This window comes from Neodiprion lecontei, chromosome 3 (assembly GCF_021901455.1).
Source record: "Neodiprion lecontei isolate iyNeoLeco1 chromosome 3, iyNeoLeco1.1, whole genome shotgun sequence".
Classification (NCBI taxonomy): Eukaryota; Metazoa; Arthropoda; class Insecta; order Hymenoptera; family Diprionidae; genus Neodiprion; species Neodiprion lecontei.
The window spans coordinates 35,138,634-35,162,907 of NC_060262.1; the positions used below are offsets into that span (position 1 = coordinate 35,138,634).

A 24,274-nucleotide genomic window follows, 5' to 3' on the forward strand; every position below is an offset into this window, starting at 1 on the left:
CAGAAACTGATTTGGATTAATGTAAATCCCCGTCGGATTTGACAGCCTGTAAATGAATGCAGATTGCAGCACGAATTCTCAGCGGGATTTCATCACCCACGGGCTTCTGCAGAAGGTACGAACCCTTGTTTTGTTCGGTGTGAATTCAGGGGGCTAGTTCTTAGATTTACAGCTTTGTAGGTAACAACCTTTTGCGCATAGTGCATGTAAACTTTTCTGCCTCGGGGAGGCACTTACACAGCTTTCGAACTTCGGAAAAGTTTTCAACGAGCAATTGAAGGGATCTTTGTGAGGTAAGTTTGACAAATGGAGAACACTCGAACTTAGTCGGTTATAAATGAATACAGGGTATCGGCTGTCCTTAAATATCTTTCACGCAGTTTATTGATTACCGACGAGTTATAGATATAAACATGTTCCGGTTGTAAGTGGATTGTTGGTTGGATTTGAATAACTACTAGGATATCACTAGATTGAAGTTATCGGAAACGTTGATGCGGAAATCACGGTTCTGCAATTTCAGAATGACTTTAAAAGGGTTGAGTTACCGTAACATGGATAAATTTTACTTTATCACATGATATACAACATGATCGCAATATCTCATGATTACTTACATTTTATAGAGTGAATTCGAGAGATTACTTGAAAAATAAATGTTACCACGGTTACGTGACTTCCATGATTTCTTATGATTTCTTAAACTCAGAAAGAGATTTCTGTAATAATAAATGATTTATCACATTTGTAACAATGATTACTGACGGATACTTTCATTTTAATATTACTGATTTCGGTGTGATTTCGAAGATTGCGAAATTATGTCGAATGATATTGAGACGATGATTACTTGAGTGGAAGCAAAAGTATAATGATCTCACGCTACATTTAAAGGTGAGGTAAATGATTTTCGACATCTAGTTACTCCAGCGAAAATTTTCTCTCTCCCACTAAAGCCAATTTTTTTAATTATAACATTATTTATTGAGCCTATACAGGGTATGGTCGAGACACAGCTTCTTGTTCCACAGTCTTGCGTGCATGCGTGTTGCAGTTATACAATATAAAAGTGACTAAATATTACAAAATAAAGGGTACAACGAAACAGTAAATCACAATATAGCGCTGCGAAGGTGGCCCATTGAGATCGAACCAGGGTGGCGACAATTTTTCTCGAATAAAATTCTCCGATTTTTCCTGTCAAAAAATGCAGCATTCCGTGACCATTTGTCACGAAAGTTAGGTAATGTTGGACGGCTTTCATAACCAAGAGCTTCAGAAGTTGCGCACTTCGAATATATAAATTTGTATCCAAAAAACAAATAGTATATGTTGCGTCGTTACACACAACTAATTAGAAATTGAACAATACTATTTCCGAAAGTTTGCTGAAAACTTGACTGAATTTACGAAGCATGGCTAAAGTCTGAAAACGATTCATAAAAAAAAGTACGTTTATTCCCGACTCAATCATAAAGTTAACTTTTTTTACCTCAAAAGCGGGACGAAAGCAGCATATTTTGCCCCAAATCCAAATCAGCGGTAAATACGAGCCCAATTTAGAAGTCCCAATTTTCAAATAAATATTGCGGCCAGAGTTGAGTCGGGAATAAAGTCCTATATATACATATATATATATGTAACACAGGAATTAAAACTTGACCTTATTCCCTTGTTAAACAATGTACTACACTGAGAAAAATTTCATTTGTTACAGTAACTAGAAATATTCAGTAAAACAAGTATCGTTAAAAAAAACTGTTCGAATATTGTTGGTATTACGAAAAACGAGGCATGCATAACCATTTTGCGCTATTGTCGATCCTTTTTTGATAATTGCAGAGCAAAATCAGTTTGTTCGGTTTACCGTACTTCTTTAGTTAAATAAGGCTTTAACATCAATTTATTCTTGCACAAGTATTAAATTTTCGCACAGTTACAAGAAAATATAGTGACAGTGATCGCGATGAGAAAGAATAGTAACGGATAACAGACTTTCCGGTAGCGGCTAGAAAACTAATTTTCATTTTTTACCTACAACTATATTTTTCAATTGCGGTAATAAATGAAAATAGTTAAGGACCGAGCCGTAACCGGAACTGAAAATTTCTCTCAGTGTATTTTCCCTGTGGCCCGTCTTAATTCTCTGACTTCTTCCGACACACAAAATTCCTCGACTATTCCCGGTTTTCCCGGTCTGTCGCCATCCTGTCGAATGCTCGGTTCATCAGAACACGAAGCGCATCGGCAAAACCTTGTTTCTTAGATCGGTGCTCAGCCTGCTGCCCGGGTCCTTCAGAACGGCGATAATCTGCTTCGTTTTGGTCATAGAATCGTACCTCGACAACTCGTTAGCCGCCATGGCTTTCTCGAGAAATTGCCTGAGCTGAACGCCGGCTTCGCCGCCCGAGGATTCCTGCAAGAACTTTAGGACCTTGTCCGAGTATCCGGCGTACTTCGAGTATCCCTGCCTCCTCGCGTCCTTGCTCAGGACGTCGTAAAGCTCGCTCAGCTGGAGAAGGGACGGGTTGGTGGTCGCGTTTCCAGCCCTCAGGAAGGCGACCAAACTCGGATTCGGCACCTGGTCGACTCTCTCGCCGAGGAGCGTGAACCTGACGAAAGAATAAAATTGAAAAAAAGGAACAAACGAACCGTTTAATCGTTGTTCGAAGAACAAGTTTTACAAATTTTATAGCGATCATATCGTTATACGTTGTGTTTACGAGGCCTTGACGAAATTTTCCATCCGATCGAAGTTGGCTAAAAATTATGCTGTAAAATCATCATTAGCCTTGATCCAATGACGGAATCGAGGAAGTATTAATTGCTGTTTATAGATTCAACGATGAGGCAATGGAAAATGCGTTGACTAGCCGTGAACAGACTTGATCAAGTAAACAGAGGGATTTTCATGACTATGAGGGATAATTAATACGTAATAGCATTGAAAGTTCATTTCGACCTCAGATCTCAGATATTTTTCGTCCGCAATTATCACGCGCGATGTATTATGTTACGATAGATAATGAGGTGTAAAAATTTTCTTCGAGTTAACCGCGCGATTCGCCGTGCATGGTTATTTTACAAATTGTAAAACAGAAATTTAACGAAACAACAACATGCGGTGTAATTAGAGCGGTAGCTTTCGCAACTGAATGTCATTTCACGGGATTCGGTGGTGGTAATGACTCCAGTTGGATTTTAATAAAACTAGGTCACGTTGCGTCGAATTGAAACACGATTCACGGAATAAACCGGCCTGTTATCGGCTAATAACAGCCCGCGGTGCAGGAATAATTGGAAGCTGAAACGAGATAACGAGTAAAAGTGAAAATTTCTGTAATAGATTCACAATTTGGAACTACCAGCACGCTCAGCTAGTAATTGATAGGGACGAGGTAAGTAATCGCAAATACCTCGAGGCGGTTATACGGTTAATACCGTGCCAAGTGACGCACGTTGATAAATAACTTGATAACTCATTCGTATCCGCAGGTTTCCTTAGCGATTAACGATCCTGCGGAAAAGTATACAGCTGTAGTATTAACGCAGGAGGATCACGTCAGCCATGATAAACAGTGAAAACGGGGCATTGTAACGTATACCTTATTATACCCGAGTAGAATACTGGCTCATCGTCGGTGATATTATTCAGTCAAATATCCCGAGGCTCATTCAATTATTAATTCGAAGAAATGAAGCGTATTCCAGAGTCGGGTGTAATTTTAACGGACGTTAAAAATTCTTCCTCCTAAATAAATACGCTTGTTTTTTAACGCTGGTTTATACGAGCGAGATTCTCGAAATGGAAATGTTAACCGGTTAATATTAAGCAGAAGTTTATAAAGCGCAATTAACGAGGTTGATGAACCAAAACGCGATACTTCGTGTTTAATTTATTATGAGATAGTGAACCGTTGGGTATTTATCAAATTGTTTTATTCGTCAGCTACGAAGATCTTTTATAAAATGCAAAATTCGAAAATATTCGAATTATAAACAAAGGCCTCGGACATTGATGTTTCGTTTAAAATCGTTTAGAAATGGTTGAAAATTTCATGGATTTGTTCGGTGTCACTTTGCGATGGCTCGTTTTATTCAAAAGACTATTCTCTGCAAATTCGCTTGAATAGATTTTCTTTGTTTTATCGAATTTGGAGATAATAGTCTTCGGAATAAAACGAGTTATAGTAAAATGAAATCGAACTGCTCTACTAATTTTATAACGATTTCGAAGCGATTTCAGAGCAGGCATCGACATCCAACCCTTTTTCTACATCTCCAGTGTTATCCAATTTTAAATTTTCAAAGCGATCTTATTTCGTTCCTTACGAATATAACAATAATTCAACAAATACTCGGTGTCCGACTATTTTCTAACAGTGTAATAAAATAATCAAAGTTACCAATTTTCGCTCCACCAACCTGCTCAAAGATTTCGCCTGACAGAAAAATGGTATAAACTTTTCTTTGCATCGCATACATGGAACGAAATCAATCGAACTAAGGCACGTTACTTACCTCGCATCGTCCTTGTCTTCGTCAGATTTTTCTCTATCGTCGGACGATCCATCGGCAGGAATATAATGTGCCGGATTCTTGGCCTCGATGCACTCGGTCCCCGAGGTTGAGACCATTTCCGGCGAAGCTTGGGCGACGTCCTTGTATCCCGACGACGAAGTTTCCATGATGTTGTAAATCTGCCGAACAACGCTGTCGACGGTCGATTCTTTGGGCATGTTAGTAACGAGTCGGTAGCCTGGTCTGCACCTGCTGATCGTTTGTCCGTTACTCTTTTCCGGCACCTCCTGATCCCTCTCCGGAAGTTCGTAGTTGGTTTCCGGTAGCCCGTAAACAACTTCCGATTCCTCGTGGTTCGCTTCCGGAGTGACAGCTTGGCCCCCGCCAACCTTCTCGGAATTCGCACCCTCCGGTTTTGCGATTATCAAGGCCTCCTCCTGGTACCGCTCGGGTGGCACGAAGTACTTCTCATTGTCGGATATCGTCGACGTCTCGACGTCGTTTCGCGTTTGTACCTCTGCAGGTAAGGGTTGTCTCTGTCCGGGCGGATGCGGACTCGTCGACGGTGTTCGTAACAGAGTTTCCTCCTCCTCTTCGGCGGCGTGTATTTTCAGCTGACCAACCGCGTGGAATATAACCTGCGCGTGGAGAAAAACTCCGCTGATGATAATTGTACGTAAAATGCGTGAAAATAAAAAGGATTCGTCAAATATGGCGGAAGAATGTTTCTTCGATTCCAACCATCGTTATTAATGAAAAGCAATTAGTGGTAGCAACGAATATACTAAACAATGATCATGAATTAATTGTTCATATTTCATTGAACTTCCTCGATTCTTGAATAATTGGTTAATACTTCTGACATCTTTTATTTATCAGGTTCAATCTCGACCCAGAATTCATCGGTGAGTCCTGCGATGACAAGTCAACCGAAGCGGACTGTATTAACGGATCCATGGCATCGTCGAACTTACTTGCATCGCGGCTGGCAGGAAGGCATCGGAATAAATGGGCGTAGCGAACGCCGGTCCTTTCCTCACGATCGCAGGGGAGGCCTGGAACAAGTCGTACGAATCGTATTTATACATACACCGTGTCGTAACATAATATGATTAATTGTTTCCGCAAACATCGTTCGAGACTATACATACGCAATAAGGATATGATTGCTACCGGTCAACACGAGTTTTGAGTCTGGGTTGAAGATGTCAAATTTTAATTTCTTCTACGTAGCTAATAAGTGAAAAAATTGTTTTATTAGATAAAGTTTGTTTTTGTAGAAACGAGAACGATATTTCAGATTTTAAAAGAAATAACCTATTTTCTCAAACATTTGTTGTAAATAACAATTGGGAAGACGTCAGTCTTGCATTTAAATCACTTTTATTCAAGACTAATAATTAATAATAAATCACAAATGTAAAAGAATTGACGAACAATGTTTAAAGATGAATATTTTTCGTACTTCTTCTATTTTCGTAATGGACTTCCGCGTATCAAACCCCAAACGTAATCATCCCCATCATCCGTCGCATCTTGGTGAAAACTTTTTCCTTTTTCTTCGGAATAGGCACTCGTATTAGCTATCAACCAGAAAACTTCGAGGCTTATTTATCAACGTAAAAATGACGAAAACAAACTTTATGTATAATAAATACAGGTTTTCATTATTATTCGATGTGTAGAATCGAAATTTATTTCTCTCAATAGAAACTCAAAAAAAAAAAGAAATTTTTTCACGTTGACCTGTGTAATTTGACGGATAAGATATAGTCACGAACTTCAAACACTTGCACACTTTGCTTTTACCTCGATGATTCAAGCTCTGCTAATATTCGATTAATTTCGAACGTAACGTAATATAAAATTCTAGAATGTAGATAGAAAATAAACATGTTCCTGGCCAATAACAACAAGGTCGTTGGTAAAAAGGGTTCACTGGCCAAGCGTGCGCGGAGTGTACGTGTCGGGTGGTATATGATTGTGTTTCCCATTTCTTTTAGTCACGCAGCAAATATTTTTCGCACGCATGGCCGAATGACCACGAGAAGTGTTTTTCCGTTGAGAAAAATGCCTGCATTCATCGTTCGTCATTTTGGCTCTGTCTCCGATGACTGGGCAGAAGAAACCGAGTTTAGAACATGCCATTCCCAACACGATTTGTCGAGCCATGGAGGTTCAATTCGGCTTCAGAACTCGGTGCGGCAACGCCGAAGTCGGGTCCGTAAAAGACACGTGACAAATAAGCATAAAAATGGCGATGATTACTCAGGGTTAGTTTTACACGGTTGTATAGTTGAGCGAAATGTCAAGCGCGAAGCTCTCGGCCGAGACACCCGAGGGAAATCAGGACAACGAATTTATGTATCATTTTCACATTAATATACACACGCGACACGCGTATCTACGTGTTTGATTTCACACGCGTATGCGTGTATAATATGTACATATCGTAGGTGGGTATACGGCAATATACCGGGTGTCGTAGATAATTACGTGTAACGACGGATAACAAAGTCCCCTTGGGCATCGCGAATAATTAATTTTAAGGTAGGTATTCCGGATGGCCGCGATGCAAAACCTTGACAGTTAAAACGACGGTGAGGCGAATCAAAAGGCAAGGCGCATAGCTCCGGCGACCCGGTGGAGCCGTTTAATTCTGTATGGATTTGGAACATGACTGCCCACCCATCGATTCCCGTGCTTCAAGACGATTGCGTATCGTCGTTAAAAATCGAGGCATTACAAGAGTCCGCGCAGGCATCTTATTAACTCGTAATCGACGTCGAGTGTGGGTAGGTTGTACAAATATCAGTCGGTTGTTAAAGAAAAAAAAATAAATAAACCGCGGCAGATTAATGGAATTCAAAATATCATGTTTTCGAGTTTTTAGCTCGGGGCCGTACAGCCGAGAGGAGATGTGAAGACAAATTATACGGAGTCAATAAGACGATGATGATCGCGGGTAAATATCGCGGTGACATCACCGTCTGCACAATGTACGTAATAACAATTAAAGAAAGTTGAAAGAAGAAGAAGAAGAAGAAGAAAAAAAACAAACAAAATACAAAAACAAACAATCACTCACCCCATGAACGACGAGCAGGATGAAAAGGCAGTGCACCGCTCTCATGATTATCTACGCAGCAGCTCCAGTTTTAGGTTTAAGGTTGCGATAACGCCAAGGCGAAAGAGACCTCGCCTCGATCCTCGGGCGTTGCAGCGTAAATCCGGTCGACTCTTTGAAATCTGCAGCGTTGATTTTCCGTCGCTCACAAGCTGTGCTTGACGACAGGCAGGTAGGTAAGTCGAGACTGGTCTTCTTGAAAAGACTTCTCTTGTAACGGTTTCGGAGCCTCCTATCCCACCCACACAAACATACTCTCGTGACTCACTCACACAAAGTGGTTACAGCCGACTTAATTGAGATACATACACGCGTCTCCTTCGGCCACGTCTTGACACGCACGACGTGCATCCGTGATTCGTATGTAGTACGCAAGTAAGTCAGTTTGCCGCGTTCGTGTGTCCTGACTAACGATTCGAATCCTATACGCACACACCTACGATAATGTGTGCATGGGTGTGATGCGATACATGGACATACGTATTATTGGTGATCGCGATGCCCGGAGGAAAGGATATTGCCAGCAGTTTTTTTAACCGTGCCTCGGATCGGACGTGTCGCTCTCTCTCTCTCTCTCTCTCTCTCTCTCTCTCTCTCTCTCTCTCTCTCTCTCTCTCTCTCTCTCTCTCTCTCTCTCTCTATCTCTCTCTCTCTGTCTCTGCGCAAACCGATTGTGAGTTGGAAGAAAAGAAGATTGATATATTCGCATGAATATTATGTACCGTTCCTTAAAGTCGCTACGTATTTTTTTATACACTGAACGGGGAAATCGAGCCGCTCGTTTTACGACCTGTGCGCGTAATCGATCGTTTTTCGGCATTCGTACGAACTCGATCATTACCCCAGACTGGCGTGTTTACGAACACAAGGGAATTCCCACTCCGTTCGGTGTAACGTTAAATTAACCTATCGATTCTGGTGGTTTTTCCAGTTTTATTAAGCTCCAGACGTTGAACCGTGCCGGTGTGAGAGGGAAAGAAGACTCACGGTTTATGGAAATCCACAACTTTGCAAATAAAAATATTTCACGGCTGTCCGCGGGCGTTGTAATCCAGCAAATATATTAAATCAGTGGGTAATTTGGTGGTCAGTATTTGAGTGAAAAAGTCTGACTCGAGACGGAGACAAATTTATTCATCGTCAGTTTGAACGATCGTTCCTTGAACTCGGGAGTCGGATCGAAGGTCGAATAATAAACGAAAGAGTTAAGCATGTGACGTCCGATAGAGAGATCCATCGATCCGATAAGGGTCTAATGGAGGATGGAGTCTTATGTCGGAGGATCTGGGCCTTGTTACCTTGCGACGAGTGCAGGCTAAACGATGACATTGAACAAGATATTGCAGAGATGCGGGAACGTTAAGCCTCGAGAGAAGTCCGGCAATTCTCAATGATAGATGGCACAAGGCGTAGGTACGAGCGGAGCGTTACACCCAACGCGTATACCTTATTATACACGTTCGTTTGCTCGCAAAGTTGCCGCGTGGTGTGCAGTCTGCTTAAAACAGCACGACCGGTTATGTTGTCGTCGAATTTTACCTTTTAAATTCCTGTATTAATTTACACTCGTTTACGTACCAGCCCGACGAGAAAGAAGAAGAGATGGCAAGGAGCGACTGAGCGACTTGAAAGGATCACGGGGAGAGAGAAAACACGTTTCTTGCGTGAGATTCCATCACGCCCTTTGATCACGTGCCGCTCATTTTCCTATCGAGACACACCTTTTCTGCTACAACGTAGACTAGCTCGACAATGGAACCTGGGTCCGTTAAATTCACCCTGTGTTTATTTCCACCGGTGTGTAGTGTACGGAGACTCGAAGCTCGGTGTCTGTGCAGGAACGTCGAAGGACCATTAGGTGTACATATTTCCAGATATTTTGTTCCTCTTGATGGAACCTCGACGTTTGAATCTTTGCCTATTTTCCTGACGCTTATAATCCATTTTACGTTCTCCCGGTAGCTGTTTACAATGATTGATTTCACTGCAGGATTAAATCATCTCTTTAGCCGATGGGGAACCGAGCGATTTAATACCGCCCACATTCCGTATACTGTTGAAAAAACGACATTGCTCAAGGCTCTTCGATACCTGTATATAATAGACCGTAACGCAACAGCCGGGTGGAACGGATATTGCGGTGAGTTAATCTCGTTAAATTTATCTCGAAGCGGTGGATATGGGGGCACCCCTATAATATCGTTCAGTGGCGATAAGAGTCTATAAAGCGGACAGGTTGGACTCGCTTCGTGTTAGACTTACGGCAAGCACACGTCCGGGAAGAGCATCGACGGAAGTTTATTGACAATCGTTAACTGCCGAATATCACGGTAAGGGAGTAAAGTCCGGCCATGCTGTCCGTCCCGTCGCTGCTGTTACTGCTAATTCTCTCGGTAAGAACACCCGCCACACTTTCTTCGTCAAAAGCACCGACGATCATTCGTTTCCAACACTCTGTTTCCAGGGCGCGAAAGTCAGCTCCAAACCCATCGAACGCGCCTCGGAAGCGGGTGCAGGGAATGAAATAGACACGGGGTTGCAGGGGGATTATAAGAGGGAAGCCGAGGTTGGGGAAGTTCCCGGAGCCTCGGCGAGGACGTCGAATGACCAGTTGACCTCTGGTGCGAAGAGGGTTTCGCCTCCGACGTCATCGACCTTGTTGGAAAATGTCACGGTGGACGACGGCGCGAAACGACCGCAAGGACTCGCCTGGATCCTGGCACCCTTTGCGCAGAAGGTTCAATTCTCACCCCAGACCTTCTTCCAGGACAGGATCGGAGAGCTCAAGGAGAGCTTGAGCCACCTCGGCTCGATCGTTTCCAACGATCAGGGCAACGGCAGCAAACAGTTCGCTAATGGGGCCCTCGCCAATCTGATTGGATTAAACGACTCCGGATTTTACGCCAACAGGTTTGATCCTGCCGGGTTCTTCGGCGGCAACGGATGGTTCGCCAACAAGGGAGGCATCCTCGGTGGTCCTGGAGCCTTTGTTTCGACTGGCAGTATTCTCACGGACTATCCGACTGCTTATAGAAAATAACACCGAGCTGCGCAGCGAGAATCATACTTCAACTTGACCTGACAAAGTGAAAACTTTTTTTCTAAGAGTTTTCTCGGCATGTTTTATGGACGAGAAAAGCCCGTTGTCAGAAGAATGTATGTACGGTGTATATGGTTGGGATCTTTGGATGTTCGAATTTGAGAGCGTCACCCCCCAAAGATAAAGCTTGATTTTTTCCCTTTTTTGTTTTTGTGAAGTATATTCGTTGATTGAATATTCGTTTTTTAGCAGTTTATGGATTCAGCTTTCGATTCTACCTTCTACAAGAGATCGTAGAAGCTGGGGCTAAATTAAGGATGCAACGATGTAGATGCATACATTCTTCTGTATAATGGAAACACGGTTATTGGATTATACACTGCAAGGAAAAAGTCGTCAGTGAAAATCGCAAAAGAATATCATTTCAAGCGGTCGTTGATACATGATTAAAAAAAAGAAAAAAAGAAAACAATCAACTAATGGTATTACATTGCCTGAAACAATATACTCTTGCGTTGAAAACTTGATGATTCCAACTGAATTTTTAAACTCCCTGGTGAAATCTAATGGAATGTTACATACCTTGAAAGTTAACAATTAAATATAACGAAAATCACTCACTTTTACATTTTCTACTACGAATATCTAAAAGAATTCTGATCAAGTTCAACGTTTTTCTTCCCACCATAAAATTCGTGACATCTAAATGTACGTGAAAAACATTCATTCGATTCCTACGACAGGATTTTTTGTTGCGGCCACCATTTCCCGCCTTGTAAACACTCTCATTCGAACAATATATCGATTTTTGTAAAAATTTGATGAATTTCTCACAGAACGAAAATTAATTTATACATCTATTACAACCACCGCAGTTAAGAGAAAGAAAGAGAGAACGTGCGGTATCATTGGCGAGTGAAAATAAATCCGGTAACTCTCCCAAGTCTCGATGGCGAGTAAATTGAATATACTCGTACATTACGATGAACGCTGACAATCAGCAGAGGTAAACTCTGTTCTCGTTACTCTAATTACGGCATTGAGATCACCGGGGATTCGCGGAGAAAGCGGAGATTTATTCAATCCGCAAACTAGAATAATATGTTGCGGGAATTGAATTCGCAGAGGGGTTCGGCCATTAGCGGAGAAAAGTTTAGCGAGTGATAAAACTTTCAGAGTTTGCGGGTAGTTCGAAAACTAGTGGGACGCTGGGAGCTAAGACTCTGGAGAGTTTAAAGTTGGCTGTTAACTGTAGGTATTGTACACGTGTACAGGTATATACGGAGGAAAAGTTCGTTTCAGATTCGAAGGCGAACACCGTGGCTTAATCGCGAGCTCGTTTGCGTGAGCTTCGCAATTTTAAGAAAACTCCCCCTAGCTCCGCATGTTTACTTGGACAACTTTCGCCCTCTTTCTGATTCGTTGGGGGTAAAAGTTGTTAAATAATCGTTTGGGGCGTGTAACCTGCAGTATCTGCGTCGCTTGTGTACTTTCCATTTTATTTGCCCCCTTACCCCCCTCCCCGATCAGCAAGGTTTTTCAATTTTCTGTGGAAAAATTATTGGAAGTTCCTGCTCATTATGATTGCAGCCACTTGAATTAAGGGGAAAAATGTATACGTAGCTTTTGATATTTGAAGAGAGATCTCCTTCCTTCGGTTTATTATCAGCCCTCAGGATTGAATTGTTTGCTCAGTTCCTCGGCGGAGATTGACGATTGGTCACGAGCCAATTATCTAATAGCCGCGATGCTCTCGCGATGACGTGGCAGGATTGTTGAACGGAAGATTGTTGATTGTTAAATGAAGATTATCATCAGCGTACAACCGCGATAGAAATTTTCACACCTGTGTTGTACCGTGCAATTTATGTAAATAAATCGTTCCTCGTGAAGCTTACCGATTAATTATACTCGCGTAGGTTCGTACCTACCTACATACAACGTAACAACCTCGATGAATTAAATTATGCAATTTGCTTCGAACGACGTCTGTGACCCACTTCCTATACACAATTAATTATCCTTCAGATTCGCTTCTAAATTCGGGGGATAAAAATACCCTAGGGTAAAATAATACCTTTCCGTCGAATTGATCTTAGCTGCGAAACCGGTAGAAAGACGGTAGGAATAAAAATTCCCCAAAGGATATTGGAAACGCATGAAATTTCTGTACACGAGACCCGAACACTCCGACGCCACTCGTCTCGATCCTCCGTCTGCGGGGAAAGGAAATGACGAGAAACGAGGTAAAGGAACGGGGCACGATCCTCGAGTCAAGTTGGCACCTGACCCCTTTTGACCTAATTGGCGACCCATTTCTGTGAATCAAGACACCGCCCTCGGTGCCGAGCGAATCCTTTCTCTACACGCCGAGTCAGCAACCGAGTCGAGGGCTCTGTCAATATCTCAAGAATGTTGATCACTGTGCCCGAAGTATCGGAAAACATTTGTACGATAAAAATCCACACCCCGCGATCGGTGATGAATATCGGAACAAAGTCATCGAATAATATTGTTTCAGGTAAGATTTGTTTTTTTTGTTTCCGACGAAACGAGTTATTCAATACTTATTTTCAACTGTGAAATAGATCAACCTGACGATTTCTCTCCCGACGTTTAATAGTATTATTGATAATAATAATAATAATAATAATAATAATAATAATAATAATAATAATGACAATAATAATGATCAAGCACGTAAACTGCAAAGTTCCGATGTCTCTCTTGAAAATTCACCCTTCCAAGGGTGGAAATATTACTCCACCCTCGTATTTCCCCCGGTTTCGCGATTGAATAAGTAAAGTGGCGTTCTTCGCCGTGTAAATTATACATATATCATCCCCGCGAAGTTCGCTCGTCGAGGTAGGTATAAAATTTTTCTGGCTGACTGAGGCCGCGTTTATTTGCGTTCATCCCACGTATATGACCCTAGATTTTTTCCGCCAAACTTCCGACCGGCAATATCGCTAATCGCGTAACGTTGGCCAGCGCGAAACTTTCGAAGGGAATTTCACCCCTGTTCGGATGTCAATCCGAAATCAGCGCTTCCTGTAGGATTCGGTGCGTCCAAGCTAGAAATCACCCATTGCCGCGTGTGCGGAACCGATGAAAGGTGGACGAGCGAGCCGATAGGAAAAAAAAGAGTAGTGCAGAGAGAGAGAGACAGAATGAAAAACACGCGCTAACGTAAAAAAAAAAAAAAGGGGAAAGTCGTCGGTGGGGAATTTAATTACGCGGGAGTCAGACGAGCGGGCGTTTTATCCTGCAGGTTGGCAGGGGCGGGTTGTCACATTTACGTTTACCAGTTTCTTGGTAAAAGGTAAAACTAATCATCCCGCAGGTAATTCTCATCTCGTCCCTTACCAACTTATTCGCCAACCTTCGCGTAATTGCATCTCCATATTTACGACCGGTAGCCCGGAGACTTATTGAGCTAAGAGCTCGCGAGAATTTCCCCGGCCATTCGATTTCTCGTATACCAAGACTCGTCTACTCCTGCGAGGACATCGTATAACAAATAACAGTTTCAAATTCTCGGTTAAAAGAGAGAGGGAGGGAGAGAGTAGAGTAGAGTTCATCGGGGCAAAACACCAGCAATCACGATCATGGCAAGTTTTAGAGATTCAAACAGCGAGCATCAATTCACATGTTCAACTTCATTATTCGTGGAGTTTTTTTTCCACTCTTGTATCGTAAAACCATCTAAAACTTCGACAAACGCGATTTTATCAATTAATATCCCGTACCGTCAGCAGTATTAGATGAACTCTGCCTCGAGGATGGGATGAGCTGTGCAACTTGAGCGATGAAACAGTGTATCATCGAGAGTATTTATGATACCGGCAACGAGGCGTGGAAGGTTGCGCGTGTGTGGGTCGAAGGTGGTAGTGATTAATGAACTACCGAATACCCGACAACAATAATTGCTGTAAGTACTGGGCTAGATGTTAATCACACTGTTCGTAGGAACATCGACCGAGCCGCTTTTGCTTTCGAAACAGGCTTCTAAGCGAATATGGAGCAATCAACAAGTTACGCCGGATCATTCAAGACCGCCAGTCCCTCGTCTAGGAACCCAGGCACACGTGTGTCGAACGTAAAAAATACACGTTACAGCGAATAACGATCGCCTGGGTGGCGCTTCCGAGGGAAAAATCTGCCAGCAGGATGCAGCTTCGTATCTTATCGTCAACACCGTGGATCCGTGAACCATGAAACCTCCTACGCAACGATTCGCATCCTGCAGGACCTGCAGACCTTTGTGCTTTCCTGACATTCAACCAGACGGTCCCCGTGTACTTCTATATTTACTTGTCCACCCCCGGGCTATCCGGTCGCAAATCCTAAGCCCTCCGCTTGAGCCATATCGCTTTTAAACCACCCACTCATCGACTATGGTGTATGGTGTGTGTGGGTGACTTCCATGTAAAACCGCCAGATCGTACGTCGCGAAATTAGTGGGGAATGAAATTTGACCTGTACCTTTCGAGTAACTTGCGTTACTTTTCCGAGCATTAGCTGCGACTCGGTTTGAACTTTGGAGCACGGCGTTGTGTTTCCGATAATGTACTGATTCTGCTAACGAAATATGAATCTCTCTACTCCGCGACGAAGCTCATGCTTTTGTGGTGTGTTTTAGCTCTACCGATCCGATGAACTGACGTCGAACCAATGCACTGAGGTCCATTGGAAAGTATTCATTTTTTCACCGGATACGGAGTGTCGATTCTGCATTCGCTACATCGGCGCAGGAACCGTGGTAAAATTTCTACGGCAGGTTTATTACTCCGAACGTAACTTGCGCGAGGAGTATGTACAATAAAAAACAATTTCTAAGTATCGTCAATATGCGGTCCTTATTTATTGTCATCTTTTACCGTAACCGAAAGACAGTGTTCTGGATAGAAATTGAAAAAAAGGTTTTTATCTTTGACCAGAAGATCTAGTTTGTGTAACTATTTTTTCGGATAGCTATAGTTACTCGTACGGTATTTTTTTTTTTCTTGATGTAACTTTAGCGATGGTTCAATGATAGTGCAACAAGAACGTGATGATAACACCAGCTTACTCAAATCTACTAAACTCTACAAACGGATCAACGTTGACAATCACGAAGCATACATTTTTCCCATACTTGCCTTCAATTCGAACAATATTTTGGTTTTATTGCCGCAATACACCCATCTTATCAGAATTTTCCAATAAGTAAGAAAGGAATGAATGTTTTCATCGACTGTGAACTGTAAAAAACGGTGAAATTAAAATAGAAGAAAAGAATGGCTAGTCCATGATCTAGGCCTCTGATTGTGAAACTCGAATCGCCGCCGACTGAGGTGAAGATGAAGGCAATTTCAACCAGTCGGAGAGTCGGCAAGTTGAAATAGTAACCAACCAATTCCTTTTTTTGTACACTATAGCGTAAAATCTTGATTTTCGTTTTTTACCATTTTCTCGAAATATATCGCATATTGAATAGTTGTCAAGTATATGAAACAGGGGTAGAATTTTCTGAACAATCGATCGCCGATATATATTTTGTAGAATTATTCTCCAATTGCGAGAAGAACGCAAATTTTGAAGAAAAAAAAAAAATATTCAGTTTCTGAAACATGTTCAAAACATCTGAAAATCATTGAAAAAGCGTTTCTTTGTTGAAATACAGGTATCTTGAGTAAATATTTTCATTTTTAAGTGAACGGGTTAATTTCTATTATCCATCTCCTTCTTCTTCTTCTTCTTCTTCTTCCGCTTCTTTGTTACGGTAAATGAACTTTCGTCAATGGTATCGTTAAAGCTCCTTTATCGTCCGCGACGGAGCTACAGGATGACGAGGTACCTACAGGTGTGACACGGAACGTCGGATGGAGAGGTACTAACGCGGGTGCGAAGACGGAGAGTCTCGTCCTCGTCGTCGTCGTCGTCGTCGACGTCGACGTCACGTATAAACGGCGTGTGCGCGCGTCAGCGCAACTCGTACGTGTCAGGAGAGGCAGGAGGTCGAAGCAGTCGGCACCGGGCCGAGCGCCGAGACGCCCGCAAAGCAAAGCGTCGCCCTGAGGCGCGTCGACCGGGCGCACCATGCAAGAATTCGCAAGCTCGCTCGCCCTTCGAGCCGCAGAGTTGCGAGTGGCAGCCCTCGAGGGCTGGTAGAAGAAGTGGAGAAGAGAGAGCCGAGTGTTGATCGCGGTGTGTCGCGGGTGCGGATCGTCTCATCCCCGCTGTTCGACCCTCTGCTGTGAACCAAGGCCGCAAAGTAACGCCGTTAAAGAGGACCTTCCGGAACACGCGCGCCCCGCGGGACCTCCGCTCGCCTCTCGCGAGGACGAGGATGTTGACTAAACTCGCGGGCTCGAGATTTTTTACTTCGTTCAACTTCGTTGTCGCCTCGAGCGACGGCTCGAGGGGTTCAACGAAAATCCACTTTAACGACCCCCGAATTTGCTCCTAATTAAGGAATCTGAATCGAAATCCGTGCGACCAAAGCGATATCGTATATATCCGCGTACGTTTCAATTACAAATCGTGCCTTGTATATCAGGTACGTTCTCCATTGCAGTTTGAATGACGATCATTTTTGGCCTTTGTTAAAGCGTTATTTTACTCACGGTCCGGTCGATGATTTTCAAAAATTTCAAACCTCAATTCGAATCGCCGAACGTACGAAACATCGTGGTTGTGGCGCAAAATTTTCTTCAAATTAATACCGACGATACATATCCCGGATTCGTGAAAATTTTGGATTCTTTAAACAGTGTGCTCTTGGCGGAAAATAGTAACTTCAAATATCCTTGAGATCAATGTTATGCAAATTAAGCGACAAGACGTGATTATAGGTACTAATTGTGATTGAGATAGGTGAAGAGTTTCGCTTTGGCACCGGTTTTCATTTATACCTTTGGAGGCAATTTGGGGGTTGGCAAGGTCAAATGTCATCAATCCTATTAAGGGACGCCTTTCCATTGTCGCCGCTGTTTGCATCCCCTGTTGTTAATCCCGTTTGAAAGAGGGAAGCTAAAATTTTCGCGAACGAATTTTATTACATTGTGATGTTCTTTTTCGTACGAGAAGTGGAACATGTCTTTCTTCGCAAATTCCAAAATCCACCGAAGACGAAACTTCTCTACTTTCTGGAATAAAGAGATAAAAATGCCAACCACTTCTGATACTTGATTATAGTAATTGCTTAATTGCCTGCAGCGTGGTGATTATCGAAAAATTTCATTTCTCCTCTTGCATGAAAAAAAAAACGATCGATTACAATCGCTCGAGACGGAAAAAGGTATAGCTGGCTGCATGGCGTGATCTAGATTCGTATATTTACCGGATTAGTCGTCTATTTCGGAAGGCAACATTACACACCTACGCAGTTTCTTGATTGCAATTTACTCGGCGGTAACGAGTGATTAATTAATCAATTAACTAACCCCGTCGATTCCCGCAGCACTCCAGGAAATCACAGCTAATCCACATATTCCTGTGAATATCATTTCCGACAACTTTCCTATGGCGCCGTAACGGGCGTTCCGTATCAAATTTTCACCACAATCTAATTCCGCGTCGCAATCGAATGTCTCGTTTTATTTACCCGAAGTGCCTTGGAGCATTTTACGTATCTATTATACGTACATACGTACCAGTCATAACGTCACTGTCGCAACGGTATGACAATAATTTATTCCGGCGTTATCCGATGTCACGGTTATAGAAAGCAACTATGCAAACAAAACTACGCCCACACAACTGCGGTGTACCTTATGTGTACGTGTGTTATACCTTCGCGATGACGGTGAACAACCAAGTTACTATAACGTTGTTAAAACCAAATCGATCCGCGGTTGCTCCGTGCGTTAATTCGAACCAGACGCGTACGTTATGTACGCGAGCTGAACGTTCCTGCTATTCCGGTTCATTTTTTCGATTCGCGAAGTGAATTGCTCGTTGCGTGGCTTTAGAAAGAAATAAGACTGGCAAAAGGAAGAGAAAGAGGAAAAAAAAAATCAAATCAAATGAAATCAAACGCGGTAAAAGTTATACTAATCCATCACTCGCGGACCTCTTTTCCCGCATGACGCAACGGATTTGTAACCGTTCCACGTGCGAATGTTGCCCACACGCACACAAATATATATATATATATATATTATACATATGTACATTTACATATTTTATCGTCAACCTTTTTTTTGGTTCTTTTTTTATCCCGGTCCACCACTTCCGCGGTATTAAACTTGGCATTGATAATCCCGAGAAACAGTTATACGCGTCGGTTGCTTTCGGCTGTCCAATCTATCCTTAAAACGTGACCCAACCGACCTCGCGTGGCCGTCCGCGAGATTGCGTGATGTATCATTGGCGAAACTTGGAGGAAAGGATTTGAATCGTATTATAAGACAGACGCGCAGTTACAGCGCGGATATATTAGAACGCAGCGCCCGGCTGCTGTTCCTGATTTATGATCCATTAAATGATCGAGCGACACGTAATGTCGCATGATTCTCAAGGCGATTAGAGCCGCATCACCGCGGGATCTTGAACTTTGTCAGCGAGTTACACATGTATAATACCTGCTCTCGGTATCATGGTCAACGATTTCAGTGTCACGATGATATAACGTTATTTAAATATGTATCTACGGTAAGGAATGTCCCATAATATATTGCGTGTATAGCGGTTTTTCGGATGGATCTAAACAGGTTTTTGTCCTCAAAGGCACGGGGTTCGATTTTATCAAATCCGTTGGAAAAAGCTTTGCTTGTAGTAACGCCGTGCAATGTTCGACAAGCAATTTGGAACAAAACCTTGCCTGTTATGGATCGAACAAGCAGACTTTTAAATTCTCGACGATTTTTCGTAGGTATAACACCGAAAACCTCTTTGAGTACGGCTTGTCACGATATAAGTATATTGAACAATACCCAGTTTCGTACGAATGTGCTTGTTTCATCCGTTGACAGACTGAAGGATCTGTTAAGCGTTCTTCGATGCTGAAATGCCAGGATTTAAAGTCGCGCGTAGCGTTATTTACGTACACAAGCCGTTACTTCGGTGGCTTTGACTTTTTGTATCGATAAGTCGATGAAACTTTTCCACTTCCGAACTGGTCGAGTGGTACGAAGGTGAGGACCTCAAGAATTTAATACTATAGGAATTTGCTACACGAAGTTTGTTGACCATGTCTACCGGGTTGTATTTTTCATCTTTTTTCCCAAATGTTGAGCAGCTAATAGAAAAATTTTCAATCTCATCATTCAAACAATTTTTTCCCCAATTTGGATATAGAAGGTGTGTTTAATGCTGGTTGAGTATCTATCAAATTAATGTGTTCCAAAGTCACGAAATTCTATTTAAAAGTACAAAACTTTATAATACCAGAATTATAAACGAAAGCTTACTTTCAAATCGCTTCGAAATCATTCAACATTTAGTAAATCCGTTCGATATCATTACAAGATGGCTCATTTATTTGCAGAAGACTTTTACGTTGCAAGTCACTGACGATTAAACCCTAAATCATTTCTGCAGAAGCAAATGGCAGTGTTGTGACGTAAAAATTGTCCGACTTAGCAATGTTTAACGGGTGTGGAGTATACCCATAAAAAAGTTGTATAGCTTTCCAACCGTCAGAGGATGCGTAGTAAAAATTTTATTCAAAGCTAAAGCAATAACGTGTACAACAGCGTGTATGCATATAAATTGAGGGATAACTACATCTTTACGAGGTCACGACAGAAAACGGTTTAATTTGTACCGAGGTAGCATTGAATTTGTATAACATGGCGTCTATTTCGAATGGTTTGAATACAGACAGAGTTTGATCAAGTGAAATAATTCATTTCAGCTGTACGAAAACTCTGTAACAGTTCATTGTCAGACGAATTTCCATCAAGAATTCCAGACCGAGAAGAAGCGCTCGCGCTCTGTCAAAGAGCCTCTGTGAGATCTGGCAATTATACGTTTCTGTAGACAAAAAACGTGCCGAGTTACGAGTCGCCACACTTGTAATTCTCACCGCAATCTAAAGTCTGACCCGTGCCACCCGTATTCACTAGATTACACTACGCTCCAACGGTTGCGTCTTACCACTACGGTAAACTACTACGTCCAAAATCATTTCGTGTAATAAAATGTACCCAAGTTCGTACGCGATGCTGCAAAAAATCCATGTGCTTATGGATGGATCGTATGAACCGTTTGAATGAGCGAGGTTGAAGTTAGCAACGTTATCGTAACGAAACATTGGCGGAAAAATCAATATTTTCTTATTTTTTCAAATATGCTAGATGTGTTTTCAAAAGTAATTTGAATAACACAAATTATAAGATATCAACGATTTGAGAAACAGCTTTACTGTCGGAACGTTTGAAACGATTGAAGTCGGGTATTTTTCATCCAAATTCAATACTTCTCAGCTCGATTTCTTCACTAACTAGATATCCCTACAAACTGTCTGAAAAACATTCAATAAACCTTAGATTATGATAAAATTATAACGAGGAAATCTAATCGTTGACGAACATTTGTCGTATCGTATTTACGCACATCTATGTATTCTCATCCTCGCTGCAGATAATTGTTCGTGAAATTTTCGCAGGCAATCTGTGGAGATCTCTGTATCGCAAAAAAATAGGCCTAAAAACATCAGAACCGTATCAAAGACATGAGAGGTCAATCACTTTGACCGTTCTAATTACAAAGCATTTTTTCGAACTGTTGATTAATTCTCTTAGCTGATGTCGTTCGATTTTCTTCAGATTCATTTTTATTACGTGAAAAACACGTTTTTATCTTAACGTTCACCATCAACGTGGCAAATAATATTGCTGGAAATTTTTAAAACGCTTCGTACTATCCTCCTGACTTTTGATTCAGACGTCCGATCTATCATAGTTACTCAAGTTTTCTAGTAATATTTCTGTCGCCGTCCACCAACCCTATTCATCAACGTTACTTCGTTATGCCTATATCTTTGATCGTTGTAACTATTTCAACTGGGTATCCCCGCTGAAACTGAAAGCTTTCGTACGTTTCAACGAAAAACGTTTCGCCATACGGTGACGATCACCTTACAGATGTATAGAATGTGTGGACTATTACGTCAGCGACAGGCCTCTCGCCTCTAGGCGTTTGACCGAGTGACGTATTTCATTGATAATTCCACGCTGCTCAATTCCCCTTTTACGTCAATAATATCTATGTATAATAATACATATATGAATACATATATGCGTGTGCACGGAATCTGTGCGCAGGTCAAACGACAAACAGACCTTAAGCCTTCCGAAGACGTGGGCAAGATGTCGTAACAGTTTGATTTTGGTCGGGAGTAAAACGATGACCATATTTAGAGAGGATCGAGAGTTGAGAATTTTGACAATCGCGTCAATCTGTCAACGAAGGATTTTTCTCCTTCTCTCTCTTTGCTTTGATTCATTTTCGAAAAACAAACCGTTCGTCAAACTCGAACAATAGCGATGGACACTGAGTTGAAAATAATCGATGCATCGATTAATCGAATTCAAAAAAATATCGAACACTGCTCGATTGAATCGGTAAAAATTAATCGAGGAATCGGTTGCTTCGTTCTTTTTTGTTTTGAAACGGTATGTATGAAACTAAAATTTCGTAAATTTCGGTATGTAGTCTTAATAGAGGAAAAGTTTTTTTGATAACTTACAGTTTCGTTCAAAATAGTTCTCAATTTCTGGTGAATATATTCGTTTACCTTTCACTTATTACATCAACTACGTACTTAGTGAGTAAACAATGATGACAATTGACACGCTAATCACATAAATTGATATTTTATTGCATCGTTCATGGGCGTAAAAAACAAAAACCGATTACCAGGAAGAATAACCGAGTTTAAGAAATAATCGATTATACTCGATTAATCGGGAAACAATAAACGATTATTTTTGGCCATTCTTATCTTACACAGTCGCAACTGCGGATTATAATTTTGACCAATTAACGTTATATTCACGATGCAGAACGTAATATGCACGATATAACGGAACGATATATAGCAATGCAGAAATGTATTGATGAAAAAACGTCGTTTCGCAGGTACCGTATTCCTTATGCCTATATGTATACATAGGGCCGCGAAGCGTAATTAAATCGACGCAATTTTACGGCTTCGAAATTATCGAGAGGTCTACGAACCCTCTCGTTTAACGTTTCCGCGGAACGAGCTGTTCACCTTTCGCCGCGAAGTGATTACCTTTGCGTCGGCAAGGAATCGCGCGATACGTGCCCATATTGAATTCGCCAATTTTATTCTCCCCCTTGTTTTCCCTCTCCACTTTATATCTCCGACCCTCGATCAGTTGACTTAACCCCGCGATCTTTGAAGCGAGGCCACGGACGACCTTTTCCGGGCCTCGCTTAATTATCGTCGTCTACAACCTGCCACCGAGTGAAATTTCATTCCTATTATATTTACTAGAGAATTTCAGTAAAACGGGTATCGTCGTAATAACTGTTCAAATAACGTTCCAATTGCATGGAAGTGTGTGTGGAGTCAGCTTAGGCATACTAAAATTGATGGTTATTGGTAAATTAGATCTATGTGTTTAGTTGATCAAACGTCTTCGATCTAACAAGGTCTCAATGTCAGTTTATTGCCGCGCTAACGCCAAATCGTCGCAATAGTTAGAAAAGGATGATGCGGTAAGAGTGACGATAATTAATCAAACGAAAAGAAAAAGTGAAAAATACCAGATTTTCTGGTTACAGCCACAGAACTCATTTTCATTTTTAACGTCATGGTAAGAAACTAAAATAGTCGAAGACGGTATACCAGAAAGGTTCGGAAAGGTCCTTTTATTAGATTTCGCACTTCTTCGCTAAAAAATATCTCACTTTTCAATTTTTTTTACTACTGCCTCAACGACGTTGAAATTTCTAAAAAGGCTTCTTTCGGGAATATCAAAATTGAGATATCCTTAAATCCTTCTGTGGCTATAACGTATGTTTTGTACGACGAAATAAAACTTTTTGTAAAACCTGAGACGCGTGGGAATTTTTTTAGTACGAAAAAATCTGCGTTGAAATTTTGAATATTTGAAAGTTAAAATAATTTTATTTTTTTTTTTTTTGTTTACGAACCGCCCTACCGTACATACGGTGTAATCCAGACTAGAAATTTCTCTCGGCACGTCGATAACGATCACCTGGACTGTCTGCACGCCACGTGTTCTAGCTATATTATAAATAGTTATCGATTCGACGGTCGCTCAGCTCCTTTGTACATACAAGCAGCCGCGATGTCATGCATGCATGTAACCTGTCTGACATAATCGTGAGAAAACGTATAAAAGTGTTAAACCGATTGGCGAACTGCACGGCACGTATCTTCCGACCTTCGCGTTTAAATAAATTAAATGTACCTGCTTCTGCAGTGATTTCAATCAGACGCAGAGCTGAGAACGTTATTCGAGTAACGATTGTGCAACATCGGCGCAATAAAGTGAAATGAAAACGAACGCGGATCTCTGTTTGCAGAAGGAAGAGGAAAACGGTTTGTCTTTTTCTTCCTTTCTTTTATTATACGGAATAACTCTTGAATGGATCTAGCGAGC

At 41.7% G+C, this 24,274-nt stretch overlaps 2 protein-coding genes across 5 annotated transcripts in view; one reads left to right on the forward strand and one right to left on the reverse strand.

The window, feature by feature from the left end:
• Positions 1-1,999: 1,999 nt before the first annotated feature.
• The window catches only part of LOC107224743, a 66,220-nt gene continuing 43,945 nt past the window's right edge, over positions 2,000-24,274 (reverse strand). Inside the window, exons 1-6 of one of the 4 annotated variants that reach the window (XM_046734187.1) lie at positions 7,610-7,990; positions 5,987-6,104; positions 5,673-5,754; positions 5,496-5,576; positions 4,522-5,159; positions 2,000-2,612 (exon numbers count right to left, since the gene is read on the reverse strand). In XM_046734187.1, coding sequence (XP_046590143.1) covers positions 2,228-2,612; positions 4,522-5,159; positions 5,496-5,501 — 1,029 coding nt within the window. In that variant the 5' untranslated portion in view covers positions 5,502-5,576; positions 5,673-5,754; positions 5,987-6,104; positions 7,610-7,990 and the 3' untranslated portion in view covers positions 2,000-2,227. Of the gene's footprint in view, positions 2,613-4,521; positions 5,160-5,495; positions 5,577-5,672; positions 5,755-5,986; positions 6,105-7,609; positions 7,995-24,274 lie in introns of those variants that run through there. The other 3 variants (XM_046734186.1, XM_046734185.1, XM_015664922.2) reach the window with 3 other exon arrangements.
• LOC107224719 lies at positions 9,913-12,532 on the forward strand. The gene is made up of 2 exons (XM_015664891.2): positions 9,913-10,041; positions 10,113-12,532. The coding sequence occupies exons 1-2, from the start codon at positions 10,000-10,002 to the stop codon at positions 10,686-10,688; spliced, it is 618 nt and encodes a 205-aa protein (XP_015520377.2). The 5' UTR covers positions 9,913-9,999; the 3' UTR covers positions 10,689-12,532.